The sequence below is a fragment of the Microcaecilia unicolor genome, chromosome 1, assembly GCF_901765095.1.
Source record: "Microcaecilia unicolor chromosome 1, aMicUni1.1, whole genome shotgun sequence".
In the NCBI taxonomy this organism is placed as follows: domain Eukaryota; kingdom Metazoa; phylum Chordata; class Amphibia; order Gymnophiona; family Siphonopidae; genus Microcaecilia; species Microcaecilia unicolor.
Genome location: NC_044031.1, coordinates 702,507,199 through 702,525,701, shown reverse-complemented (window position 1 = coordinate 702,525,701; position 18,503 = coordinate 702,507,199). Strand labels below are relative to the sequence as shown.

Sequence of the window (18,503 nt, the reverse complement as noted above, 5' to 3'; positions counted from 1 at the left end):
AGCAGCACAACTATGCTCGTCTCCTAAGCCACCTAGGCGACTGGCTGCTGAATAGATCAGATTATACCCCACTGGGATACGAGCAACTACTATGTGCCCCCTGTCACATTCAATCACTCTTGCAAGTCCCTGCCCGACAAACCACCTCCCTTGGGGAGTAGTGTACTACACAGGCCATTGAAGGACACATGGCTCCAGCTGACTTGTTGGCTGGGAAGTGCCTCCATAGAAACAGATCAATTGCCACAGAGGGAACTTATCCTTCCCCCCAGGAGAATACAACCTTCACCCACCCCCCACCCCCCCCAGGAATGGAGAACAGAACCTTCACCAGTTGGGAAAGGGAATACAGCCTGGTAGAGAACATGCTCAATGAAGAGCGAAACATGATATCCTTCGAGACCTTAGGCCCACAGAGATACAATTGGGGAAGGGGGGGGGAGGGAACCAATTTGCGAATTGCCAGCTGAAACACTATGAGGCATATTTTCAAAGCACTTAGCCTTCCAGAGTTTCATAGGTTTCTATGGAACTCTAGAAGGCTAAGTGCTTTAAAAATATGCCTATGTGTCAACTCCTTAGACCAGGATAGTTTAAAATGTAATACGGGGAGAAAAATAAAGAGGATTTTTTGAATCAGTGGTGGTGAATCAGAAATCCAGTCTACTTAAGGCAGTCCCAGTCCCTGGCTGGGGGAGGTGTGGAAGAAGTTACAGTTGGTTAAAGGTATATGGGAGACAGATTTGGGGAGAGCTCTCTCCGACTGAAATACAACGCAAGCCATTCGTAGGACCCCTTCCTTGACTCTGGGAGCTGATCTAAGGAGGTATACATTTCAGGTACTTCATAAGGCTTATTTCACTCAGGTATAGCTGTGTAGGTTGAGAGGGCTGACCTCCCCAACATGCCTCTGATGTTTCAGGGAAAACAATACCGTCTATCATGCTATGTGGACCTGTGTATCTATCCAGCGGGTCAGGGGTGGCCTCATATCTGAGCAGCTTATAGGGCCGAAGCATCCAATTCACTGAGGATCTGGTGTTCTTGGACCAGAGGCCTAGACGGGGTGAGCAGGGACAAGACGACCTTACTTTGTAGGAAGCGAGGGATGCAACAGAATCGGTAAAACAACTAATACCTTGCCGCATGGGATCCATACTTGCAATCTATATCCCCTATTATGGGGAGTATGATCTTGAATCACTTATACTCCCTGGGTGGCTGAGTTAGGGAGGGGACGAGGTACATACTGGTGCCCAAAGCTAATATTCAATTTCCAATGTGGCATTCAACCTGGTTACCCCCTCCTATAGGCATGATGTTCAGGTAGGTTATTGGACATGGGAGGGAGTGGGGTTAATATAGGGGAGAAATGTCAACTCTAGAGTAGTTTGAGCTCTGAGCTCATGCAACAAAGATGCTTTTCAAGTACTTGTAACCTGTGTTGGTTTTCCTTTTTCTGTTTGGGAATTAAATAATAAAAATGATCCACAAACACACACTATTCTGCTTTGAACCCGATTTAGAATACCCTGATGTACCCAAGATCATGTGAGCACCTTCTGATGCCTCAAAAATAACTCCACTCAGCACTGACAGACCAGGACTCCTCCTCTTCAGGTTCTGAAAGTACAGTTTTCCACACCAAAGTCAGGTTCACCACAGATATGGGGACCTTGCCCCAATAGAGGTATATACCCTGCTACTTCCAATTCTGGCTGCCTGTTGGCTCCATCCGGAGATGTGAAATGCATTTCACAATGCTGCAAAGAACAAACGTAATGGCAGACACCCAACCCAGACCACAGGGTTGTGTGTTCAGAACAAGTGGCCATACATACTGAGCTCTGGCCACTAGACAAAACTACCAGAGGCTCCTCCTGGCTTTTGGAGGAATTACCAAGGAAAAATTTTATTTGGTACAAAGTAATTAAACATGGTTTTCTGGTCCTACTTAATCTGAGCAATAAAAAAAATTTGGACCGATTCCCTCCACACTTGTTCATGTTTCTATGTTTCATCATTTTTATTGATGACATACAATACAAAGTATTCAATTACTGACCAAGACAAAAATGCCAACATTGTAACTTCCACAAGCGAACTATAAAATAGAATGCGTCATCAAACATTTTAACGATTCCCCCCCCCCCATCCCACCCCTCCTACCCCTCCCTCCCACCCTCCCCCATTGTCTTAAATGGTAAACAGGTGTTGATACTACATCATGCTAAACACTACAAAAGACTATGACACAGAAAGTACATATATCTCGATAGAAGGGTTTATCAGCATCTCTTCAACTGTTGCAGGTGGAACTCCCACCCCCATCTACTTGGAGCAACCTAAACATCATCCACAACCCAGAGCTGAATACCACTGCTGAAGCCGCTCTCCTCTGGGGGGAGCCTAAGGGCCTGTACTCTGATGACCCTCTCCCCCATCTCCGAAGAGCTCAGCTCTGGGTGCGGTCAGTTAATTGTTCACGTTTCTAATATCGAGATTACTGAAATAGCAGTATATGCTGGTGTTGCCCAATGCCAAGGGAAAATTAGGTTCTTACCTTGGTAATTTTCTTTCCTTTAGTCATAGCAGATGAATCCATTACGAATGGGTTGTCCCCACCTACCAGCAGGGGGAGATAGAGAACACTGAAAACCATAGTGCCTCTTAACCAGCTAGCTCCATCTGCCTCTCAGTATTTGAAGCATCCAAAGCAGTGTTACACCACAAAGTAGAACAACATGAACTTTCCTCACAGCAAATGAACGCCCCAGAACAGGAGCAGTAATTCAAAGGAGGGACAAACTCAACCTCCTGTAACAGAACAGAAATTCTGAAGACTGTTTTCCAACTTCTCCCAATGAGGGAACATATCTACAGGAAAAACTGAACCCAAAACAGCATCAAATCAATCAGGGCGGGCTCATGGAATCATCTGCTATGACTAAAGGAAAGAAAATTACCAAGGTAAGAACCTAATTTTCCCTTCCTTGTCATCAAGCAGATGAATCCATTACGAATGGGATATATCAAAGCAATCCCTAGATAGGGTGGGAACAGGCCACACCACGCACCAGCAATTGTGTTCCAAAATGTGCATCCCTCCTGGCACTTAAGTAGACAATAGTAAGAGGATTACCATACAGGACTCCAAGATGTTAGATCACCGAACATATAAAGAGGAATCCAATAAAATTTATATGGAAATATAATGTTTGATTTTAACAAAATATTTCTAAAAAGCAAGGAAGAGACCTCAAAATGCCCTACTGCTTACTTTCAGTTTTCAGCGGCTTTAACTGGGGGCGTGGTGTTCATCACTGGTTATAAAAACCTTGCTTGGAAAGAATTATTTAACTTTTAATTTGTTTCCAAATAGATTTTAACAATTTTGCTCTTTTTACAAGAAATTATTTTTAAATATATTGACAATATCAATGCTAACTTCAAATTTTCTTTGCTTCATAAAAACCTTCACTGATTCTCATGAAGTGCTCTAAAGCAGCTTTACAAAAATAAAGTAAAGTCGAGCACTTATCTGTTGCCCAACGATGGCCCCATCCATTTTGCTTGTGGGCTTTTTCAAGGGCTGTGCTTCGACAGGGAAAGCACTGAAAATTTTTTTCTGAAAAATATTTACCATATATTTCATTATAAGGGAAAACAATTGGAAAATTAATGTACAAAAACTGCTATAAAAATGCAAGTTAATCCTGTAATGTCGGGCAAATGAGAGCTTAGAAGCCCATGTCACTGCACTGCATATCTCTTGAAGAGAGAGTGCTCCAGTTTCAGCCCAAGAAGAGAAAATCACTCTTGTGGAATGTGCCTTAAAGGCTTCAGGTGGAGGCCAGCCAGACAGCAGATATGCTGAAAAAATAGCTTCTTTGAGCCAATGAGCCAGAGTAGCTTTAGACGCTGGAGACCCTCTGCGAGGACCTGACAACAAAACAAAAAGGTGATCAGAGGTCCTGAAAGCATTTGACATGCGCAGATACTGCAGCAGAGCCCTTCGCACATCTAGAAGGTGCAACTGCAGAAATGGGTCTCGACAGGACAGCGCCTGGAGCTCAGACACCTGTCTTGCCGATGTAATGGCCAACAAAAAGACCGTCTTTAGGGTCACATCCTTCTCCGAAGCTCGCCTAAGAGGCTCGAAGGACAAACACTGAAGGGCCTTTAAAACTAACCCCAGATTCTAGGCCAGACACCAAGCCCGCATGGGAGGACGGAGCCAAAGCACCCCTCTACGAAACCGTGCCACCTCCGGATAAGCAGCCAGGGAGAGGCCAGCCACCTTCCCCCGAAACATGCTAAGGCTGCAACTTGAACACGCAAGGAATTATGGGCCAAGCCTTTTTGTAAACAATCCTGCAAAAAGTCAAGTATCGGCAAGACTGAAGCCTGCATGGGAGGGGAACCAGAGTCAGACATCTGCGGCAGAGCTTTTTTTTTTTTTTAATTTATAACCATTTAAATTTTTACAAGCGATAAAACAACTTGCTGGAAATACAGAGATAGTAATATGTAGGAATTATTTCAGTCAGGTAATTCTATTCTCTTCCTTAGACCACTAAATAGGGAGAGTGAAACAAGATAAGGAGATCAATTAAACAGTAAACAGAAAAAAAAAAAAAACCAGTGGTATTAACCTGATTATCCCCAGATATTAGTCGTCTAATTCATTATTCCATATTGATCAACTGGTTGGCTTCTTCAAGGCCAATACGGTGTATAGTCAATCATTTCATTGAAAACATACTTATTGCCCAATATTAGTTAAAAATAATACATCTGATTACATTCTCTCTCTTTTAAAAACCAGAAATTATTTAACAATACATATACTTAAGTCTCTAATTCAAATCCCACTGATTAAAGTAATCCCAGTTTTCACAGGCTTCACTCCTTTTAAAGTAATAATTTGAGGAAATATTTCTGAGGAAAACTTTAGGAGTCATACCCGGAACTCTGGGAAAAACAATAATCTCGACATTAATCATCTATAATATTCATTTTATTCAAAATTTCTGGACTATTATCATTTTCAAAATCATAACCACTTCTTGCTCATGTAGAATCATTTGTTATATCAATTTTTTACTCTCAAAGGTTCCGTTGAATTGTCCATGTAACTCTAATAAAATTATATCTGAAAAAATTATTTACTGCCACCATTAGGTCCCGAAGCACCTTCCAGTTCGTATTCAATGTAACCTCCACGGGAGCCAAAAACTCCAAGTTGATTTCTCTTAGGTGTTTAGGAGTGGTTCCGCCGATTCGGGTTCTACTGTAAACGTCCTCTGTTTCAGCATATGCCTCTAACTCACTCCTCCACTCCTTTGGACATGGTGGTTGAATAATTCTGGACGACGCTCCTTCACCAGCGCTAATCAAAGGATTCGCCAACCATTTCATCTGTGGGCAGTTTGTCGCGCAGCGGTCCCGCACTTGCTGCTCAGGGGATAAAACGCTGGCCATTGGCGGCTGACCGCCGGTTGTCCCCTTCCTCTCAGTTAAGGTAACTGCAATTGCAGAGAGGAAATTTACGTAAAGACGACAAAACTTCAGAGGGCAGCTGGGCCATTGGGCATACGAACTTCAGATTACCACTCTCCCAGTTTGGGACATTCTTTGTCTGGTTTCTCCTCAGAGGCCTGTCTGATATGGGTAACCCTTCAGCATAGCCCCACAGAGCTCCGGTCACGCTGCACAGACAGAAGGAAGCCTCAGAATCACAGCACTAACAAGCGCGTCGCTTTTTTTTTTTTTTTTTTAACACAGTGAGGAAAGTTAGAGGCAACAGCTACAGAGGCACTCCGGAGGTCCAGGAGAGTGGGAAAGGCAGGGAAAGGACGAACCAGTGTGCCTGCATTCACATAGAAGAGTGTGGGAAAGGCAGGGACAGGGCAAACCTATGTGCCTTTAAAGTGAAGCTGCAATAGCCACAACATCCCTGCTACAACTGGCAAAAGCCCAGGAGCCACCCCAGGCAGATTTTTGAAGAAGCTGAATAAGCTGTGTCCAACCCTGCTGGGGAGATAGAGAATATCGAGAGGCAGATGGAGCTAGCTGGCCAAGAGGCACTATGGTTTCAGTGTTCTCTATCTTCTCCTGCTGGTAGGTGGACACAACCCATTCGTAATGGATTCATCTGCTTGAGGAAAAGGAAGTATATTGTGTGCATACACTGAAGAACACTGCTGCTTGCTTCATTTGTTACACTCAAATGAATGATCATACCACTTTATTACCATTTTTTTACCATTTGGTTGACAGTAAGTTACTGTATATATATTTTAAAATCCTTCAGGGGGAGGGGTGTTAAGGGGTTGTTACTGGCTGCTCTGGACAGTGGTGGAGAGTTATAACAGTCAAGATCCTGCTGCTGCTGGAGGTGGTCCTTTTGATTGCTGGACTGGTTGGTTGGGAGGAAAGGGGGCTCTGATAATTTTTGTTCTATTGGATATATGTTTACAAAAAAAAAAAAAAAAAAAAAAAAAAGATGAGACACATTTTAAAATCCTTTGTCTAGCCCACAAAGCTTTTCAACTGGGTATTCCACTTTGTCTTCTCCGACAGTCCCATATACCCTGAATTGTGCACTTTGCCCCATAGACGCTTGTCTGACCTTGCCTAACCACCCCCCCCCCCCCCAAAAAAAAAAAAAAAAAACACACCGATTCAACAAGGAAGCCTGCCTTTTTCTTCCTAGTTCCAAAACTATGGGATGATCTGCCCCCACTGATTAGGTTGGAGCTCCCCGTCACTAAATTTAAGTCACAATTTAAATTCAATTACTTTCAACAGAAATTTGGCAACTCTTTCCCCACAATTGGTTAGGGTGGTATGTACTGGAGACAGGGATGAAGGCTATCCTTGTCTATTTGTATGCATGACCTATGTGACTGCTAATCCTATTGAATATGGTATTCTTTTCTGATTCTTTTGATTACATGCGTTGATATACCACCATTACTGACACGACAGGTCACAGGCTTTGATATACACCATTACTGACATGACAGGTCACAGCGGTTTACAATAAAATCACATAACAAACAAAACAGATATAACTTTCCATGTCTTATAAAGCCTGTGTATTGTGTTCACCTATATATTATATTTACCTAACAAAGTTAGTGACTTTATTCAACTACACTTAAGATTAATGTTTCGTGAAAACCTGAAGTCATCTTTTCCCCTCAAATATGCCACTAAAAGTATTAAAAATTCTACTTTTGTTTGAGAAAATTAAAGAATTAGTTTCTAAAACCTTCATGCTTTTACAATCGGTTTAGCAAACAAATTCTTGGAACAATAAAAATCTTACCTTTCCTTGCTTGCCAAAAAGATTTTTCAAATCCGCTGCTTTGGTATTGGAAGAAAGTCCACTGACCCAGAGATTTCTGGTAGAACTCCCACTACCACCACTAGTGCTGCTTGCACTGCCTAGAAAATATTTAACAAATCATTAATGAAGGGAACATATTAGCATGTGCAAACTACTAGACCTGGACTCAGTTCTAAGACTGCACTTTGTTCTACTGTGCTAGAGGCAGCACAAAACAAAAATCAAACAAAATGAGTGGAGGAGTGGCCTAGTGGTTAGGGTGGTGGACTTTGGTCCTGGGGAACTGAGGAACTGAGTTCAATTCCCACTTCAGGCACAGCTCCTTGTGACTCTGGGCAAGTCACTTAACCCTCCATTGCCCCATGTAAGCCGCATTGAGCCTGCCATGAGTGGGAAAGCGTGGGGTACAAATGTAAAAAAAAAAAAAATCAGAGAACAGAGATCCAATGGTTAGAACCTATAGAATATATACTAGGATCAGAACTGAAACAGCCTGAATTGTCACTAAGATGGATGTAATTTCAATATGGAAACGGGAGACAACCCCTCCAACCCTTGGCATTTCTGTTATATGCCACATGGAGAACCTGATAAGCAGGAGATTGCTTTGACCTGGAGTTTTTAAGCCCTAGGTAAATAAGGCAGCGATATATAAAATATTAAAATTAAAACCCACTGCCAGCAAAACATCTCTAAACAATGGTAAACAAAAACCAAAGCAGTCCACTGCTCAATACCAGCATTTCTGACAAATTTACAATGTATAACATCTTGTATACCACCTTAGGCTTCTGACCTAACAAAGTTCTTAAAAAGGCAAGAGGTTCCATATATTTTAAGGCAATGCAAATCCATATTAATGTTTAACACTGGTCTTTCTGGAAGCCCAGACACACTTATATACAACTAGTAACAAAGGCCCGTTTCGGAAAGACATGCAACGGGCGCTAGCAAGGCTGTCCTCTAATAGTACTTATGGTTCGAGAGAGAGAGAGAGAGAGAGAGAGAGAGAGAGAGAGATCGAGAGAGAGAGATCGAGAGAGAGAGAGAGAATGTGTGTCTGTGAGTGAGAGTGTAGTGTGTCCCATGTGCACCAATTATGCTCTGTCCCCTGCATTCATCCATATGCAGCAAACGTCCTCTGTGCCCTGCCCCCTCCATCCATCCATGTGCAGCAATTCTCCTCTTTCCTTTGCCCTCCCACCCAGTTCCAGGCCCCCGTCCCTCCCTCCCAGTCCCTCCCTTTGAGTTCCAGGCCCTCCTCCCTCTCTCCTTTCCATCCCCCCTCCAAGTTACAGGGCCGGCCCCCCGTCCCCTCCCACCCTCCATTCCTCCAAGTTCCAGGGCCCACCCTCCTTTCCTCCCAGTTTGAGGGTCCCCCCCCCCTCCTTTCCTCCCAGTTTGAGGGTCCCCCCCCCCTCCTTTCCTCCCAGTTTGAGGGTCCCCCCCCTCCTTTCCTCCCAGTTCCAGGGTCCTCCCCTCCAGGATCATCGTCCCTCCCTTCCTGTTGCAGGCCCCCTCCCTCTGTTTTTGACAGCAGCGGTACAACGCGTGCAGGCTCGGCCCTTCTGTCTCTCTCAGCTCTGGTCCCGCCCTCATTTCCTCTTTCCGCAAGGGCGGGACCAGAACTGAGAGACAGAGAAGGGCCAAGCCTACAAGCGTTATACCGCTGCTGCCAGCCGCCGTAAACCCGATGTGGTAAGTGAAGATGACTTTTCAAAATCGGAGGAAGGGGGCCTGGAACTGGAAGGGAGGGAGGGAGGGAAGGAGGGACGGGGACCCTGAAACTCAGAGGGAAGGAGGAACATTGGGGTGAGGCATCTGGTCCCACCGGTCCGACGGCCACGTGGTCAGACCCCCTTCCCCCCCAATCCCCGATCAGGGGGGGGGGGAGGGGGTTGGATCAGCTGTGAGGTTCCCCCCCCCCCCCCGGGTTCTCGTCATTAAGGGGTCCAGTGACATCAGCTTGGGCTACGGAGCCTAGCCCACCAACTCCGAAGAAGCTACGGACACAGGCAGCAAGACGCATAGAACGTTGAAGGTGAGAATTATTATATAGGATTTGATGCTGCCATTATGATAAATTTTGGACTGAATTTGCAGAATTATAATAGGAAAAATGTAGACATCTTTTAAAGACTGTTGTCTTTAGCCTCTTCAAAATATTTGTTTACCATGGTGACAGTTCTCACTGTATGCATTATCTAATCCAAAATTAAGTCAAATTCTATTGTGCAAGCATTTATCAGAAAGGGTAAAATTGACACCTGGAATCCATGACAGAAGACTAAAGCAAACAAGAAGATGCTAACTTACCCAAAGGAATCCATTACCAATGACGAGTTAGCAAAGTTAATAATCCATGTCTCATACATTTTACTAGCAGCAAACTACATATGTAGGTCATATTTGAGAGAATACCCCAATATTGTAAACTCAGCTTATAAGGAACTATCACAAAAAAAAGAAATCTGAACATACACATTTCATTCAAATTGTTTCTTTAGTGCATGTATAGGACCTCCTTGAAAAGAAGTCAAAGTATACATTATAAAAGGGCAAGCAATTGTATGTATCCACACAAACAGATATAAATGAGGTACCTCATACCTTATAACCACAGAAGTCTAACAGAAGTAGCCACAAACTGCCGACTTCACAGCTAAAACATTGTCAGAAGTGGCAAGCATTTCTTTCTACCTTGGTTGAGAATCCTCATTTTCACATTTTAGTTCAAATGCCCCTAATGTAGCTCTAAAACCAGACTAAACATGACTGTCAGGCACTGGTTTGAAATTGAATTTGTGTTGTAGTATGATAAACCGGGCTGTCTATAATAAAAACTGGAAACCTCACAACAGAGATTTTCTCTAATCTCTCAACCACCACTCTGCATAGAAGGCGAGCACTAACAATAATAGAACCAGGGGACGCAAGATGAAATTAGAATGTGGTATGTTTAAAACAAATTGGAGAAAGTTTTTCTTTACTCAGCGCGTGGTTAGACTCTGGAACTAATTGCCAGAGAAGGTAGTGAAGGCAGCTGGCCTTGCTGAGTTTAAAGGGGGTCTGGACAGATTCCTGAAGGAAAAGTCCATTGATCGTTATTAAAATTTGGGTTTTTCCCAGGTTCTTGGGGCCTGGATTGGCTGCTGTCGGAGATAAGAGTGCTGGGCTTGATGGACCTTTGGTCTTTTTCCAGCGTGGCAGTGTTAAGTACTTATAACCAACAAGCTCCAGGAGTAGTGCCCGAGTTGTCGCTACATGTCCCCAATTAAGACTTTCCTTTACAGTTCAGGGGGAAGAATTATAAGATTGCCAATGGAAAAAAATAAAATAAATCTATGAAAAACTCTGGTGGGCAGAGGAAAGTCCAGATGACTCTGGATCCCCTCAGAAGCAGAATGCGCCAAAATGGCAGTGGGTTTCCCATGGCAAGAGTCAGCAGCAATACAGTGAGAGTTCTTGCAACTTAATGGGCTGCTAAAGGACCTTCTACAGTATAATGCAAAGAATGCTTTAACACTGACCAATGGGTAATACTACCGGATGAGGAAGTGTTAAAGAGTTGTTACTGAACAGATTACATGATTGAGGTACATGAGAAGTGTAGAATGAGTTCTCTAATGAGCAGTAGGGTTCCTTGACTTTGGGCTGGGGAGCCCTCCTTGGTGGTAGGCTTCCTGGGTTGTTGATAGCAAGCTGGTGGATTATGAGGCGGGAACTACAGGTGAATGGATGGGGTAGGATGGGAACTAATATACTGTATAGAAGGTAAACATGCAGTGTCCTTGGAGATATGCTTGACCGGTTACTTGCTTCTTTCCTGGAAAGTGGCATTGACATCTCTTAAAAATATCCTTTTATATAAGGGAGCTCAACTTGTCCATTAAGAGTCCATTTCTTCAAGGAGGTACAACAGTTGTCTGAATCCGTTTGCCTCATTCAAGAAATGCACCTGCTAAAAATAGAAAAAAACCTTCTGATTTCTGGACACATCTCGTGGGATTATTTTCTACAGATCCCAAAATGGAAGGCTAAGAGGTGTGGGGTATATTCTCAGAAAGCTGGCAACTATGTGTCCTAGGGAAACTTGCTGATCCTGAGGGGATGATCCAGCTGCATGGTTGAAATACAACTGTGCGTACATCTCCCTGTATCAGTCTATGCATCCAACGAGAAGTGAAGAGTTCTATGTGAGCCTGGAGGAAAAACAAATATTAGGGGTGGCAAGTGGATCATAAGTGGAGATAAGTCTGCCAAATCATCCCTCAAGCATTCAATAGGAAACCTTTGAAAATGTTCTCTTTCTACTCTCTAGTCCATAACTCACATTCCCAGACATTAAAAAAAAAGGTAGCAGACATGATGGACTTGCCAATTGTTATGGGGGGGTGACTTTAATATGGTACATGAGCCCTCTTTGGATAGATCTCGAGAGGGAGTGAGGGGTGGGGGTTTATCAGATAGGGGTATCCCATTTTTATGTTCGGGTTTGGATCTTCTAGATATTTGGTGAGCTTTGCATCCTTCGGATCGAGACTACACTCATCTTTTGAGGGCCCATGGGCTCGCAGTCCAGAATTGATTATTGGCTTCTTTCCACTGGGTTGTTTTCACAAGTGTTGGAGGCTGGGATTGGCCACTACAGCATATCAGACCACTCCTTTGTGTGGTCTTTGGAGTTTGGGGACTTTGGAGACCAACAATTTGTTTGGCGTTTCCCCCAGAAGTTATATTGGGATCCCCTGTTCAAGGAACAGTTATTGAAGTGGGTGGAGTACAGGCATCGGCCGATTTTGTACTGGGAGGCAGCTAAAGCTATATTGCGCAGGGAGGTTTTGGCGTACTCTTCCTTTAAGCGGAAATCTAGAGACAGGGAGATTTTATGATTACAAAAACAGCTAAGGTTAGAATTCAGTATGGACGAAGTCCGACAGTCCAAGTTCGTAACTCCTTGATTGCGCTTCAGACAACTCTGAACGAACTTCTGCATGAAAGGGCAATGAAATCAGTAAAGTATTATAAATATCAACTCTTCCTCCATGGGAACAAATCCGGAAAGCTCATGTCTAATTTGATTAAACAGTCAGAGGGATCGAGTATTATCGCTCAGATAGAAAAGGAAGATGGTTCGTTAGTACATATTGATCGGGAAATAGCAACAGTCTTTCGTCATTATTATCAACAGTTGTATGGATGCCCACAGGAGTTGCCTATGGATGGAGATTTATACTTAGAGAACTTGGACTTACCAGGGTTGAATGAGAGGGAAGTAAACGAACTTAACATGCCCATAACGGAAAAAGAGGTGGCTCTGGTAATTCAGCAGAGTGCTTTATTTAAAGCCCCAGGTCCAGATGGCTTTAGAGATGAATTTTATAAGCTTTTATCTCCTTCAATTCTTTCAACTTTGCAATCTTACTTTGCGCAGTTCGTGGTGGAGGGAACCCTTCCGCAGTCACTCCAATTGGCTCAGGTAGTGTTGTTGCTAAAACCTGGGAGGGATCCGGTAAAGCTTTCTTCGTATAGGCCCATCTCCCTTTTGAACACTGAAACCAAATTATTTGCGAAAATCCTGGCCAATCGGTTGTCTAAGGTGCTCCCGAAGTTGATCTCGGAACAGCAAGTAGGGTTTGTTACAGGGTGCACAGTAACACATAATATGCATAAACTTTTCATTTAATTTCTATGGAGCGAGTGGAAAAGGTAGCTGCTCCATCCTTGTTGGTTAGCTTTGGCGCAGAGAAGGCATTTGATCGGGTCCTACTGGGAGTTTCTCTTTACGGTCCTGTGAAGGTATGGGTTTTCGGGTTTCTTTTTAGAGGTGCTTCAAGCGCTTTATAGCTCCTCTCGTGCAAGGATCCAGGTAAATGCCGCTCTATCTTCGGAGTTCGAGATACACCGAGGCACTAGGCAGGGCTGCCCCTTGTCGCCCATGCTTTTTGTATTATCGTTGGATCCCTTGCTCAGGGATATTATGGGAAACCCTAACATTAAGGGTGCAAGAATAGGTCCTCATATATTCAAGATCTCAGTGTTTGCGGGTGACTTATTGGTGCATGTTGTGGAGCCTCAGACCTCATTACAGACATTAATGGAGTGTTTTATAGAATATGGCGACTTTTCGGGTTTCAGTTTGAATTTAGATAAATCTATAGCGATGCCTACTAGGTCATCTGTTAAAGAGAACTGAGTGGGCCCCTTTCCGTTACAATGGGAATCTACTTCGTTTCGGTATCTAGGTATTCAGTTGTCTCGCTGCACGGGGATGCTTTATAAAGCAAATATAACAGTTTTGTTGGATCATTGTTAAGACCGTTCTGTCTAAATGACAACACTTTCCTCTTTCGATACATAGTAGAATTCAGTTATTTGCTATGGTAGTGTTACCGAAATGGGTGTATGTCCTCAAATAATACCAATTTTGTTAAAACGGGACCTTAAGGCCTTACAGAGGATGCTATTATATTTTTGCTGGGGGGTGGGGGGGCCGGAAACCGAGGATGTCCTTCAAGCAGTTAATTGGTTCTTGGAAATATGGAGGTCTGGGTCTCACCAACTTATCACTGTATAATTATGCATGCTTACTTCGTCATTTGGGGGATTGGGTTTTGGAAGAACAAGGCTACACTCCAAGAGAATATGAGTCGGCATTTTACTCTCCATGGCATGTTAACTCTCTTTTGCATTGCCCCTCAGTTCCCTCACGCCATGGTTGTGACAGTGTGTTACTCCGATCGCTGCGTCTGACTTGGTGGTTCATGACTTTGCGGCTAGGAGGCGGCCTGATATTTCAGACCAGCTTGCGATTGGGGGAAATATGCAGTTTTCTCCTGGGAGGGAGAATGCTAGCTTCACTCATTGGGCGACCAGGGTAGTTTCTTTGTTGCAGCACGTTTTAGATTCTGAGGGTAGGCTGTTCTCCTGGGCGGCCTTATTAACGAAAGGAATTGCAGAGATGCGGGATTTGATGGCTTATTTTCAACTACATCATTATGTACTTTCTTTGGATCAGGGGGCTCTTGTTCCATTCTTGGGTGTAAGTTTACAGGCATTCTTTGATAAATTTTGGGACGGGGGTCTATCCATTTCTGGGTTGCACAAAGCATTGCAGTCGAGCTCTCAACCTCAGATGTATGATGACCTCACTGCTAGGTGGGGTCGGGATTTGGGGAGATCAGGTATTGCCATAGAGCCTCTGAAGCTTATCAAACGGATCCCTGAGATCTCGGTGAGCATTGAGTTGAGGGAGTGCCAATTTCGGTCTCTACATAGGGCATATTTTACTCAAGACCGAATGTTTAAGATAGGGGCGGTAGAGTCCCCGGTCTGTCAAAAATGTCAACAAGGGTCTAACTCATTTATCCATACCTTTTGGGAATGCCAGAAGGTGAAGGTTTTTTGGAGAGCTGTCTTAAATTATTTGGGGAGGCTATTGGGCTGCGACTTACCTTTTTCTCCTGCAGCTGTATTATTGGATAATTATGAAATCTTTCGTATCCGCAATTGGACACAAATTCTGTTTCTCCGGAAAGCTGGGGTTCTGGGCAAGAAAGTGATCCTTGGGGTTTGGGTTGGGGAGGTAGCTCCATCTTTTTGGACATGGAGAAATCGATTGCATGCCCTGATGCTTCTAGAGCGCTAATATGCTAGGCAAACAACCAAAAAAATTAAAGATTTTTCATGCAGTATGGGATTGTATATGTTGAGTCCCTTCCGCATAGGGCCAGGAGTCTGCTTCTGAACTCTCTTTAGCTTGATGGCTGACTTGGTGAGGGTCGAGATGCTCTGTTACAGGGTCAGGAGTGATGAAGCCTGCCAGGTGGGTAGGCCTTAGTCGCACGGGTCCTGCCTGGTTGGAACCCCTCCCTCTCCCCCCCCCCTTTTTTTTTTTTCTTTTCTGGCGAGCTGAAGTGGGGGTTGGGGGTAATTGTTCGTTTTAAAAACTTGATGATGATTTTCAGTTGGTAATTGTTGAAGTTTCTCAAATTGATTGTATGTAATCAGATGTTATGCTAGTTACCGTATGGTTTGTATTGAATGTGTCATCAATAAAATTTGTTGAATAATACAATACAGGAGTGGGGTGTGGATAAAAATGGTTAAAAGGCTGATGACAGATGGCATTATTGCTTGTATTACATGCATTCTCATATCTGACCAGTGTATCATTGCAATTTTGGATGTATATGCTTGGTTTGTCATCAATAAAATTGCTATAACATAAAAGGGTTCTAGGGTGGATCCAGAGAATTACAGACTGTTAAGCTTGACATCAGTGCCGGGCAAAATAGTGGAAACTGTTATAAAGAATAAAATTACAGAACACGTGACAAAAAAAATGTAGAAATGTGTTTCATCCTTCAAGTAACTTGTGCAGATCAAAAACACTGTTTGGTCTGACCATGGTCCACTCTGGGCCCAGTGTATAAAAGGGAAGTGACTGGAGATTACAATTCTGACACCTTAAACAAAGAGCCTGTTGGATGATGAAGCAGCCCAGGACCTGTGTCAATAAGAGAATACTTTCAACTTAATTTTTTTTTCTACATTCGCACATTAATACAATCACAGTGATCTGAATTTCTTAAGGAATTATGCGCAACAGGAAATCAAGCCCAATTAGGGAGGAAATATGGTCCACCTATGTATGAAGAGTCAATCCAAAAGAAGTTGACTAGTTAAGAAAAGAAAATGAAGAAAGTGAAAAATAGATTCCCATGTCCTGAAATTTGCTGATGCTCAACTGAAAGGCCATACCATATAAATCTAAAAGTTGGAGTTCCTTTACCTTCAAACTCTCAATTGTGATGGTTCATAAAAACACATCTAGTATTTTGGAAGGAAACCTTAATTGAAAAGTAGTCCCAAATAGACAAAACAGCCTTGCTTTAATTCCAGAAACTTTCTTCTAATCTGGTATATCTCTTCCTCGATAATACAGTCTCAAAGATACATTTACGTTCTCACAAGATAATCTAACTAAGAGTGACAAACTGCCCATAAACCGAGAGGACTAGAAATAGCCAACACATCCAAATGGGCAGCTCTTTTCATTTTTTAATTTTTTTGTTACATTTGTACCCCGCGCTTTCCCACTCATGGCAGGCTCAATGCGGCTTACATGGGGCAATGGAGGGTTAAGTGACTTGCTCAGAGTCACAAGGAGCTGCATGTGCCTGAAGTGGGAATTGAACTCAGTTCCTCAGTTCCCCAGGACCAAAGTCCACCACCCTAACCACTAGGCCACTCCTCCACTCGTCTGCTTAACCGAGACAAATCTTTTACAAGGGAGGAAAGCTATGCCAGTATGTCCCAAAACTTATGTCAGAAAACCTAGTAAGCAAATATTTGAGAGGCTAAGGACAACAGTCTAAAAGATTCCTAAATTTTTCTTATAATTCTCCAAATTCTCTAATTTCCTCAAAAAAATATTTTTCTCTCAGCCAATGATGAATCCAAAGAATCTATCCATGTATAGATTCACGTTAGCCTCCAAATCTTACAGTTTAGCCACTGAAGTTAAGGAAATAGTTATAAAGAAGGAACAGACCTTATAATGATTTTCCATGGCCAACCATAGTGCATAAAGTTAATCTCCAAAAACCTTACCAGAAGTTGTAGAGGCAATACCTCAAGATGTGTTTTACAAAGTTTGGCCATCCACTTCTAGTTTATGAGGTCCCCTTTTCTCACTGTACTCCTTTGGATCCCCTTCCCAGTGACAACTCCATTACTGGGGATGCAGAGATCAACTCAATTTGATCAGGCATCAATACTACAGCCTGGCTCGACTTACAGGCTCTTCCTGTCCCTGGGTCAATTCTGTGGCAAACTGCCCAGGTAGTGCAGGGAGCTCAGGATCAGCAGGGCACAGCGAGGTATCGCTGGATAGTGAAGGCCCTTCCTCACCTTGACAGCAACTATGCCCTTCATAGAAACTACTGTACAGGTTATTGTGGAAAGAGCTTGCATTTGGGGGGGGGGGGGGGGGGGGGTTGAGTTCTCCGCATCTTAGGCATGAAGAACAAAGTAAGAAAACAAAAATAACCTGAGATTGCATGGAGCTTGTTCCCAATGCACCTCAAGACGCCATTTGATCCAGACTCATCTTAATTAGAAAAACTTTTTGTATTGATTTGGGATGGGTTCAAAGCTTTTAATCAGGGGCCTTTTATACTGTTGTCCAACTGCCTGAAAATAGAATAGGCGATAGTGGCGACAAAATGAAAAAGGAGTATGACGACTATAAAAGTCTTCCATTCTTATCTGCTTGCTTCTCTGTGGGTGCTACTTTGAGGATTTACCAATAGCCAGACTTTTTTTCTTTATTGGAGAAAAGCAATAGCGCTAGTCTGTTGGTAGCACATCAACTGAAATCCAAAATTCTACAGCTCAAATTGTAAATCTGTGGGACAATATGGAGCTCGCTTTCTCAAATTTTGAGGCGCTGTATACCTCCAGTGTCCAGGATATGGTAGCTAAGGGTCACAAGTATCTTTGCTAGATAGGTAGATACTAGCAGAAGTACTATAGAAGGTAAAATCTTCAAGCTTAGACAGACTCATCTAAGTACTTAAGTTTTTCAAAAATAAACAGCACACAATTCCAACCCTCCCCCCAACCCCAGATGGTATATTATTGTGTTCCAAGCCAAATCAATATTTCCAGAACTAATGGTCTTGCAGAACTGAGAAAGAGTTGAACACTCCCGTAACGACTTATATCCACCCTTGATAGAAAACAGGAAAACAAGTTCCAAACTAAGCAAATCAACTGATCAAAATTTGCCAAGTCTTTTTAAACTTCTCCTGTATCCATGCCATAAAACCTAAAACTATATGCTTGCCACAGTTTAGGTTTAAACACAGGCAGGGATGACAATATTTTTGTTCTTCATAGTCTTGCAATCTCCCTTCTCAGAACTGCCAAACATGGCAATAGCACCCACAACTGTTCGTAGGTAATTCCAACTGGTAAACAATGGAACAGAAACTTTTTTGGGGGTCCTAGACAGTACACTGCACCACTCAGTTCAAAAAGGCTGAACAAGTAGACAAGACCATCATATATGCATATAAAAGCCCACTTCACCACAGGCTGACATAAGGTAGTGTACACTACCAATATATTCTGAAACCTC

At 43.1% G+C, this 18,503-nt stretch overlaps 1 protein-coding gene across 5 annotated transcripts in view; it reads right to left on the bottom strand.

Moving 5' to 3' along the window:
* SLTM (SAFB like transcription modulator) overlaps positions 1–18,503 on the bottom strand; it is a 230,789-nt gene that overhangs the window by 134,282 nt on the left and 78,004 nt on the right. For all 5 annotated transcript variants that reach the window (XM_030188772.1, XM_030188798.1, XM_030188779.1 and 2 more), the window contains one exon: positions 7,337–7,455. In XM_030188772.1, coding sequence (XP_030044632.1) covers positions 7,337–7,455 — 119 coding nt within the window. The remainder of the gene's footprint in view (positions 1–7,336; positions 7,456–18,503) is intronic.